This window comes from Rhinichthys klamathensis, unplaced genomic scaffold (genome assembly GCF_029890125.1).
Source record: "Rhinichthys klamathensis goyatoka isolate OS25496 unplaced genomic scaffold, OSU_Roscu_1.1 h1tg000244l_1, whole genome shotgun sequence".
NCBI lineage: Eukaryota > Metazoa > Chordata > Actinopteri > Cypriniformes > Leuciscidae > Rhinichthys > Rhinichthys klamathensis.
Window position 1 is genome coordinate 2,073,404 of NW_026606766.1, and position 12,264 is coordinate 2,085,667.

Consider the following 12,264-nt stretch of genomic DNA (forward strand, 5'->3'; position numbering starts at 1 on the left):
TTTTTTACATTTTCTAAACAACATCATTAAGTATGTTCATCAATCAATTTCCCTTGTGGGGACCATTGGCTAGTCCTCACATTGTCGGTGATTTCACGTTTTACTATTCTTGTGGGGACATTTGGTCCTCACAATGTAATAAAAACAAGAGCACACACACCCCCCCACACACACACCCTCTCACACACCCCCCCCACACACACCGCCTCACACACACCCCCTCACACACACCCCCACACCCCTCACACACACCCCCCACACCCCCATCCCCCTCACACACACACCCTCACCCCCCCTCACACCCCCCCTCACACACACACACCCCCCCCCCCCCCCCTCACACACACACACACCCCCCCTCACACACACACACACCCCCCCTCACACACACACACCCTCACACACACACACCCTCACACCCTCACACACACCCTCACACCCTCACACACACCCTCACACCCTCACACACACACACCCTCACACACACACACACCCTCACACACACCCTCACACCCTCACACACACACACACCCTCACACACACACACACCCTCACACACACACCCTCACACACACACCCTCACACACACCCTCACACACACCCTCACACACACACCCTCACACACACACCCTCACACACACACCCCCACACACACACACACACCCCCACACACACACCCTCACCCCCTCACACACACACACCCCCTCACACACACACACCCCCTCACACACACACACACCCCCTCACACACACACACACACCCTCACACACACACACACAAGCCCCTTTCACACAGCGCTTTGAACCCGGCAAATTGCCAGAGTGCCTTCTGTGTGAACGCAAACACGACCCGGACTGATGCCGGGATCGATGCCGGGTTGGGGACCTAGTAACATTGCCGTGTTCAGACCCGGAACGCGCGCTGTGTGAACAAAAGCCGTAACCAATGCCGTGTCGTAATGATGACGCTGAAGTGAAGTGAAAGCAGGCTAGTGAAACGGTACGTAATGCGCTAGTTTATGATCGAATCAGAGAAAAAAAATGCACAATCGTGGTTTCCCCAGAGAGAAATCGCAGCTCATAAGCAAACTATACACGTTGCTGAGACATTACATGTCACATCGATGTCACGTGTCTTTCCTGAACATACACGGGTTGTGTGTGAACGCGCTCTCTGATTCCGGCAAATCACTGGCAGTGTGAATGAAGCTAAATCAAACGAACCCGGGTCAAATCCCGGGTCGCTTTATCCGTGTATTTTCCGGAATCTCTGTGTGAAAGGGGCTACACCCTCACACACACACACACACCCTCACACACACACACCCCCTCACCTGCATTGTGCGGTGGGGGTTTGTTGTGAATCCACTTGATGATTTTGAAGCCGTTCTGTGCCGTTACTATGGTGACTCCAGGGATGCAGGTGATGAGATGCTCCAGCGGGACGCTTCCCTCCAGCCCCCCCTCCTCTGCAACACTCAACGCACCGAACTCTGCAGCGTAGCATTCTGGGAAACTGTGTGCAGACAGGAAACAGTCACACATGCAACAGACACACACCAGACCAACGAGATAACAGCAGAAGTGTGTGTGTGTGTGTGTCACCTGAGCAGAGGCACCGTGCCCTCGTGACTCTGCAGTAACCCGTGGACATGAGCAGCCAGGACTTTCAGGGACACCAGAACAAACGGGATCATGTACGAATCCGGATCGAAGTCAGATTCACTGAAACCAGAGGAAAAACAGTCGAGTTCGTCACGGCTAAACCCAGATGAAGACTCGCGCGAGCACACGCAGTGATCGTACAGACACTGTCAAAGGAAATTCCAGGACTTTCATGGACTTTAAGCACTACTTTTTGGTTTAAGGACTTCAATCAGAGATCTCACTAATCAAACAATATCTTTATTACCTTCAAATTCTGAAAAAGGTAAATAGATAAAAAATAAACCAATAAAAACAAAATGGTACAAATAAAGTGCAGCAGATGCAATGACTGTGGAAACTTTAACACTAGGCGCGTTTCCATTACAGATTGGCGCAAAACTTTTGTGATTTTTTCTAAATATCGCTAAAAACTATTGCAAAATGACGGCGTTTCCATTAACCGATGTTATGCGCCTAAAACATCCTTTTTTCCTCTCGCAATCAGTCATTCCAAACATCATGGCGACGGATGTTGTTAGGTTTATATATATATATCAGAGCCACCACACTAGACATTATTATTATTATTATTAATGGAAGGAGACGTGTGTGTGTGTGTGTGTTCCAAGCATTAATAGCAAGGAAAGACTCTTATACTGTGAGCGGCACATATGAGGAGTTTCTCTGTTTCTCCTCATTTCTGCTCGAGGTCGAGACTGTGGCGTTTCTTTGAGGTTTAGAATCCAGTATTCCTGTAATTCTTTTCTTTTATGACTTTAATAAAGAACTCTGTCTCGTATTCTGTCCAAACACACCGCATTATGGCAAGCCGTTTTAACTTTTATTCCTTTCCAGGATATGAATTGTTGATATCAAAAATGTAATTCTTGATATCAACAATTGTATTTTCACTAGTGAAATCTCACCATAGACTGCCATTCAAAATCAATTGTTGATATCAAGAATTGATTTCTTACTAGTAGAAATATAATTTTTGATATCAATAATTACATTGTTACTAGTAAAAATGCAAATTCCTGATATCAATAATTAAATTATCACTAGTCTAAATGTCTATTCTTGATATCAACAACTGAATTGCGACTAGTAAAATTTTTCATTTTTGATATCTGAAAATGTATTTCTGATATCAATATTATTTCAGATATCTAAAATGGCTTTCTTACTAGTAACAATCACATTCATGATATCAGAAATTAACATTGTCACTAGTGAAAATTGAATTATTGATATCAAAAATGAACATTGTTACTAGTAGCAATTCAATTGTTGATATCAAGAATAGACATTTCAACTAGTGACAATTTAATTCTTGATATCAAAAATAAAGGTTTTTACTAGTAAGAATTGTATTTCTGAAATGTGAAATTGGAATTTCAACTAGTAAGAAATAAATTCTTGATATCAATAATTGATTTTGGATGGCAGCCTATGGTGACATTTCACTAGTGAAAATACAATTACAGATATCAAGAATTATAGTTTTTACTAGTTGCAATTCAATTGTTGATATCAAGAATTATCATTTTAACTAGTGAAAATGTAAATGTTGATGTCAAGAATTAGCATTGTTTCTAGTGAAAATGTAATTCCTGATATCAAAAATTGCCATTGTTACTAGTAGAAATATTATTCCTGATATCAATAATTATAATTTTAACTAGTGAAAATTAAATTGTTGATATCAACAATTCATATCCTGGAAATGAATAAAAGTTAAAACGGCTTGCCATACCGCATCATGTAAGTCAGGTAACTGTAAATGATCAAAAACTGTTTCCATTGCAGTTTTGCGAAATATTTCTTTTTCGAATTGCCTGAGAAACCTCTTGCGAGCGTAAAAACCTTTTTTGCGATAAACGGGAGTTTTTGCGAAATTGACGTGTTTCCATTGTGCGTGTTTTCAATTTGCGCAATTTGAAGGGTAATGGAAACGTGGCTACAGATAAACTTTAACTGATTTTTTTTCTCAAAATATGATTGACCTGATAAATTAAAGCTGCATCATATACTTGGATATTTATGAGCAATATCACACTCATAGTCATGAGTAATGGCTCTATATCTATATCAGACGGGCTGCTGCTTCATTTTGCGTGAAAAGATTGTTTTATCAATAAAATTAAACACGAAAAATCACTTAAATGATTGAAAGACAATATATTTGTGAAATTAAAGTTCCTTTTCATAAATATGGCTGTTCAAGGGTTTTTCAGGACTTAAATTTCAAAGTCAAACTCAAGTACTTTTAGCACCTTTTAAGAACCCTGATAATTAGGTTGATATTAGAAGCAAGCTTTATTTATATAACACTTCTCCAAACGAATCAATGAAGTTCAAAGTGCTTTACAGGCAAAAAAGAAACGATAGATAAAATAAAAAAGACCCATTAAAATACAGGAATAAAAATAAAATTTATAAGGATTAAGCAAGGTATAAAATAACTAAAAATTAGGGCTGGGTATTGACACAAATTTCACAATTCGATTCGATTCAATATTGATTATTTTGGATATCAGGTATAATACATGGCAAATTTTCTCAAGGAAAACAAATCTCTTAACAAATGCTGTAAACTATGGGAGTCAGTTGTAGCCTATAGGCTTCATTAGCCTACTATAATGTTGAAGGTAAAAATTAACTGATTTGTAGCTATACAAACACTTAAATTACACTTTTATTTATTTTTATAATAATAAAGTTATATGAAATATAAACATTTAAATGGTGGCTGTCATAAAAACTTGCCAGATTTATTCAAACATGCATTAAATATCAAAGAACATTAAAAATTATAATGAATATGTAATATGGTGCATATATTTAGCAAAATGCTCCTCTTTAGAGTTAATTTTAACGAGACTAACGAGTTTATGGTCACATGGTTTTTCTGAGGTAAATGTGACGTTACATTGTTTACAAGTTGTTTTACTGACGTCTTTCCACGGTTGAAACACTGATTGAGCGATTCCATGAGACATGATACGGATTTCGATAAGTTGTACTCTATCTTTAAACACACTTTCAGACGTTCCTTCATGTGTATTTCGCGCTGTAACTGGTATTATTAAGGCAGAAGAGGAGATCATGTGTGATGCTGCTTCTCTTGAGCTGAGCTGAGCCAGAGCGATCTCACGCCACAGCGCCAAAACGGTATTTATGTTTTTGAATTTCGTAAGAAAATGGACGTAATTTGAGACTTTATTTAGTATCAATAGTAACAAAGCACAAAGATTATTGCGATTTATTGGATGGGACGCATGCTACAATGTTCCATTCATTCATCAAATGAAAACAGGATGACTAATCGATTCTTGAGATTTAAGAATCGATATCGGTTCGTAAAAATATAGAGAAATCGATATTTTTTACCCAGCCCTACTAAAAATAAAGAAAAACAAGAAATCTATAAAACGCATAAGATATTACAGAAATATGTTTATGTTTTATATTTTGCATAAACAAATGTTTTACATTTAGACTTAAACCGATCAATATCTTCTTATGTTTGCCTCTGTAGGAGCCCTGCACACGTGTGTGTGTCCCCCCCCCCTGGACACACGTGTGTGTGTGTGTGTGTGTGCGTGTGTGTGTGTGTGTGTGTGTGTCCCGGTTCACCTGAAGTCCTGCTGAGTGCAGTGGCGTCTGCACACGGGCTCGTGGTACTCCAGCTCCTCGAACAGAACCGGGCTGGCCGTGTTGGAGCTGTCGTGAGAGTGTGCGGATCCTAGCGGACTCTGCCGGGCCTGAGTGCTGGACAGCAAACACACGAGCCGCCCGCCGCCCTGCTCACGCACACACACCAGCTCCGGCAAGCGGTACAAGTCACTCACCACCAGCTTATGACCAAACCTGCAGGACAGACACGCCGTCAACATACCAGTCACACACACTCATAATTTGTTAAAAAACAAGTATTCATTACTTCAATGAGCTCATTGTTTCTGCCTTAAATTATTACAATGATATCTAACTGATATTTTGTATGTGTACTTTTCTGAAATGCATAACTAAAGGCGGGGACACACTCAACGACTAGCTGAAACATTCTAAGACCTAACTGAACACACTTACAGACCGTTTCCATCGACTGCAGCAGATTTTAAACACAGACTGTGAACACCGACCTGAAAGCGACTCAGCATAATCAGTCGTAAGTATCAAATTACATTCATAATCGGCCTTACAGTCGTTAAGCGTGTCCCCGGCTTTAGACAGTTTCCTCTGATAACAGATCTCTCTGAATTGTAATGTGGACTCATGCACTTTCTGTAAAGCTGCTTTGAAACGATGTGATTGTGTATTGTGAAAAGTGCAATACAAATAAATGTGAATTGAATGTCCCTCACTTCCTCTCGTAGGTCTCGGTGAACTTGTAGAGATGCAGGCAGTTTGCTGGTGCGTCCTGGAGGATACTGATGATCTCAGAGCTGAGAAACAAACATCACTGAGGCTAGACATGAGCAGATACACCGTAATACGGTTCATCATCATGATATATGAACATGCATGAAATTGCACTTAAAAAAAGTGAATTTTATTTTAAAATGCATTTATAAAATATTTTTCCATTAACCAGATAAAATGTCCAACACTGCGTCAAAGAGACTGAATGAAAATGCACAATCACTCTCTGACAGCAGATGGCGATAACGTAACAGCAGAAATGCATCTGTTACCCAGTAAACAAAGCAGACGGCACTACTTCCTGTTTCTGAACATTAAATGTTTCACACCATTCAGATCTGTCTATTTGCTTCATCACAGCACCATATTTTTGTTTACATTTTTACATATTCTGGACTAAAACATGCCCTAGATATTGACTGAAAATGTTTTGACTCTTTATTGTCTGTTTACTTTATATTCTTTTTGTTTTAGAGCTCTACTAGAAGAGGTTTTCCTGCTTGAATGTTGATTATTTTTCTCATATTCTCCATTGTTGCGGCTCCTCTCTTCCCAGTCTGTCAGTAACGCTCGGTTTAGTTCCTGTCTCTATGAAGCCCCTCCTTCTGAAAAGCACACTGTGCTCTGATTGGTCGGCTGGAGCAGTGTGTTGTGATTGGTCAAGCGCTTCAAATGTGTTTGGGAAATGTCCCGCTCTTACCAGAAGCGCCAGTTTCAACACACTACTAACTAACTCAACCAGCCCCAGCCCACCTCCCCCCTCCCCCCTCCCCTCCCCCCCCCCCCCCCCTCCCTCCCCCTTATTCTGCATATATTTATTTATTTAAATTATATAAATGAGGAATATTGTGACATGTTCGTTCCCAGAAGAAACTCAAGACTACAATATTTCAGGAGTTCAGAAACACTGGCACTGATATAGAGAATAACTGGAGCTTTTTCATGCTCAAACAGCAACATTACACACTAAACACAGATGAACATGGACAAAAGCATTTAAACCTGCTAGGAGGACAACACTTTAAATTCAATGCAGTGATAATACCATATACCATGATAAAAGCTTCAGCGATTATTGTGATATGAAAGTTTGATACATCACATGCGTACCTGAGGCAGGCGAGAGATTTGTTACTGGCTCCAGTGACGAGCGACACATGAATCCTCTTGCTGCCGATCTTATAGCGATGCAGGAGAGAGACGGCACCGATGGCCTGCTGGAGGGAGCTCATGTGAACCCGCGCCTTCAGCTGATAGTCAGTGTGAGGACTCAGATCAACGCTCTTCACCTACACACACACACACACACACAGGTTTGCTGTACTTGTGAGGAAATTCCATAGGCGTATTGGTTTTTATACAGTACAAACTGTATATTCTATTCCCCTACACTAACCCGACCCCTAAACCTACCCATCACACACACTCACTAACCCGACCCCTAAACCGACCCATCACAGACACTCACTAACCCGAACCCTAAACCTACCCATCACACAGACACACACACAACCCCTAAACCGACCCATCACAGACACACACACTCACTAACCCGACCCCTAAACCTACCCATCACACACACTCACTAACACGACCCCTAAACCTACCCATCACACACACTCACTAACCCGACCCCTAAACCGACCCATCACAGACACTCACTAACCCGAACCCTAAACCTACCCATCACACAGACACACACACAACCCCTAAACCGACCCATCACAGACACACACACTCACTAACCCGACCCCTAAACCTACCCATCACACACACTCACTAACCCGACCCCTAAACCTACCCATCACACACACTCACTAACCCGACCCCTAAACCTACCAATCACACACACTCACTAACCCGAACCCTAAACCTACCAATCACACACACAACCCCTAAACCGACCCATCACACACACACACTAACCCGAACCCTAAACCTACCCATCACACACACAACCCCTAAACCGACCCATCACACACACACACTAACCCAAACCCTAAACCTACCCATCACACACACAACCCCTAAACCGACCCATCACACAGACACACACACTAACCCGACCCCTAAACCTACCAATCACACACACAACCCCTAAACCGACCCATCACACACACACACACTAACCCGAACCCTAAACCTACCCATCACACACACAACCCCTAAACCGACCCATCACACACACACACTAACCCGAACCCTAAACCTACCCATCACACACACAACCCCTAAACCGACCCATCACACAGACACACACACTAACCCGACCCCTAAACCTACCCATCACACACACTCACTAACCCGACCCCTAAACCTACCCATCACACACACTCAGTAACCCGACCCCTAAACCTACCCATCACACACACTCACTAACCCGACCCCTAAACCTACCCAACACACACACTCACTAACCCGAACCCTAAACCTACCAATCACACACACAACCCCTAAACCGACCCATCACAGACACACACACACACTAACCCGACCCCTAAACCGACCCATCACACACACTCACTAACCCGACCCCTAAACCTACCAATCACACACACAACCCCTAAACCGACCCATCACACAGACACACACACACACACAACCCCTAAACCGACCCATCACACAGACACACACACAACCCCTAAACCGACCCATCACACAGACACACACACACTAACCCAAACCTACCCATCACACACACAACCCCTAAACCAACCCATCACACAGACACAGACTAACCCGACCCCTAAACCGACCCATCACACACACTCACTAACCCGACCCCTAAACCTATCAATCACACACACACTCACCCGACCCCTAAACCGACCCATCACACACACACACTAACCCGACCCCTAAACCTGCCCATCACACACACACACACACTCACTAACCCGACCCCTAAACCTACCAATCACACACAACCCCTAAACCGACCCATCACACAGACACACACACACTAACCCGACCCCTAAACCTGCCCATCACACACACACACACTCACTAACCCGACCCCTAAACCTACCATCACACACAACCCCTAAACCGACCCATCACATAGACACACACTCTCTAACCCGACCCCTAAACCTACCCATCACATAACACACATCCCCTAAACCGACCCATCACACAGACACACACACTCACTAACCCGACCCCTAAACCTACCAATCACACACACAACCCCTAAACCGACCCATCACATAGACACACACACACTCACTAACCCGAAACCTACCAATCACACACAACCCCTAAACCGACCCATCACAGACACACACACTAACCCGACCCCTAAACCTACCCATCACACACACTCACTAACCCGACCCCTAAACCTACCAATCACACACACACTCACTAACCCGACCCATCACACACAAACACACACACACACACACACACTAACCCGACCCCTAAACCTGCCCATCACACAGACACACACACACTCACTAACCCGACCCCTAAACCTACCCATCACACACAACCCCTAAACCGACCCATCACACAGACACACACACACTAACCCGACCCCTAAACCTACCAATCACACACACAACCCCTAAACCGACCCATCACATAGACACACACACACTCACTAACCCGAAACCTACCAATCACACACAACCCCTAAACCGACCCATCACAGACACAGACACACACACACTAACCCGACCCCTAAACCTACCCATCACACACACTCACTAACCCGACCCCTAAACCTACCAATCACACACACTCACTAACCCGACCCATCTCACACACACACACTAACCCGACCCCTAAACCTGCCCATCACACGACACCCCTAAACCTACCCATCACACAGACACACACACACACAAACCCTACCCATCACACACACACACTAACCCGAACCTACCCATCACACACACACCCACTAACCTGAACCCTAAACCGACCCATCACACAGACACACACACACTAACCCGATCCCTAAACCTACCAATCACACACACTCACTAACCCGACCCCTAAACCTACCAATCACACACACTCACTAACCCGACCCATCACACACACACACACACACACACACTAACCCGACCCCTAAACCTACCCAACACACACACTAACCCGACCCCTAAACCTACCAATCACACACACACTCACTAACCCGACCCATCACACACACACACACACTAACCCGACCCCGAAACCTACCAATCACACACAACCCCTAAACCGACCCATCACAGACACACACACACACACTAACCCGACCCCTAAACCTACCCATCACACACACTCACTAACCCGACCCCTAAACCTACCAATCACACACACACTCACTAACCCGACCCATCACACACACACACTAACCCGACCCTAAACCTGCCCATCACACGACACCCCTAAACCTACCCATCACACACACACACACTAACCCGAACCTACCCATCACACACACTAACCTGAACCCTAAACCTACCCATCACACACACAACCCCTAAACCGACCCATCACACAGACACACACACACTAACCCGACCCCTAAACCTGCCCATCACACGACACCCCTAAACCTACCATCACACACACAACCCCTAAACCTACCCATCACACAGACACACACACACTAACCCGACCCCTAAACCTGCCCGTCACAAACACACACACACACTAACCCGAACCTACCCATCACACACACACACACACTAACCTGAACCCTAAACCTACCCATCACACACACAACCCCTAAACCGACCCATCACACAGACACACACACACTAACCCGACCCCTAAACCTGCCCATCACACAGACACACACACACTAACCCGACCCATCACACAGACACACACACACTAACCCGACCCCTAAACCTGCCCATCACACGACACCCCTAAACCTACCATCACACACACAACCCCTAAACCTACCCATCACACACACAACCCCTAAACCGACCCATCACACAGACACACACACACACTAACCCGACCCCTAAACCTGCCCATCACACAGACACACACACACTAACCCGACCCATCACACAGACACACACACTAACCCGACCCCTAAACCTGCCCATCACACGACACCCCTAAACCTACCATCACACACACAACCCCTAAACCGACCCATCACACACACAACCCCTAAACCGACCATCACACAGACACACACACACTAACCCGACCCCTAAACCTACCCATCACACACACTCACTAACCCGACCCCTAAACCTGCCCATCACACAGACACACACACACTAACCCGACCCATCACACAGACACACACACACTAACCCGACCCCTAAACCTGCCCATCACACAGACACACACACACTAACCCGACCCATCACACAGACACACACACACACTAACCCGACCCCTAAACCTGCCCATCACACAGACACACACACACTAACCCGACCCCTAAACCTGCCCATCACACAGACACACACACACTAACCCGACCCATCACACAGACACACACACACTAACCCGACCCCTAAACCGACCCATCACACAGACACACACACACTAACCCGACCCCTAAACCTGCCCATCACACAGACACACACACACTAACCCGACCACTAAACCGACCCATCCAACAGACACACACACACTAACCCGACCCCTAAACCTGCCCACCACACACACAACCCCTAAACCGACCCATCCAACAGACACACACACACTAACCCGACCCCTAAACCTGCCCACCACACACACAACCCCTAAACCTGCCCATCACACGACACCCCTAAACCTACCATCACACACACAACCCCTAAACCTACCCATCACACAGACACACACACACTAACCCGACCCCTAAACCTACCAATCACAAACACACACACACACACACACACTCACTAACTAACCCGACCCCTAAACCTACCAATCACACACACTCACTAACCCGACCCCTAAACCTACCAATCACACACAACCCCTAAACCGACCCATCACACAGACACACACACTAACCCGACCCCTAAACCTACCCATCACACACACACAACCCCTAAACCGACCCATCACACAGACACACACACTAACCCGACCCCTAAACCTGCCCATCACACGACACCCCTAAACCTACCATCACACACACACAACCCCTAAACCTACCCATCACACAGACACACACACACTAACCCGACCCCTAAACCTACCCATCACACAGACACACACACACACACACAC

At 45.0% G+C, this 12,264-nt stretch overlaps 1 protein-coding gene across 3 annotated transcripts in view; it reads right to left on the reverse strand.

Moving 5' to 3' along the window:
* Positions 1-12,264, reverse strand: part of LOC130100550 (meiosis regulator and mRNA stability factor 1) — a 56,954-nt gene that overhangs the window by 24,242 nt on the left and 20,448 nt on the right. For all 3 annotated transcript variants that reach the window (XM_056266032.1, XM_056266029.1, XM_056266031.1), the window contains 5 exons: positions 7,186-7,364; positions 6,018-6,098; positions 5,287-5,520; positions 1,606-1,725; positions 1,335-1,516 (listed from right to left, as the gene is read on the reverse strand). In XM_056266032.1, coding sequence (XP_056122007.1) covers positions 1,335-1,516; positions 1,606-1,725; positions 5,287-5,520; positions 6,018-6,098; positions 7,186-7,364 — 796 coding nt within the window. The remainder of the gene's footprint in view (positions 1-1,334; positions 1,517-1,605; positions 1,726-5,286; positions 5,521-6,017; positions 6,099-7,185; positions 7,365-12,264) is intronic.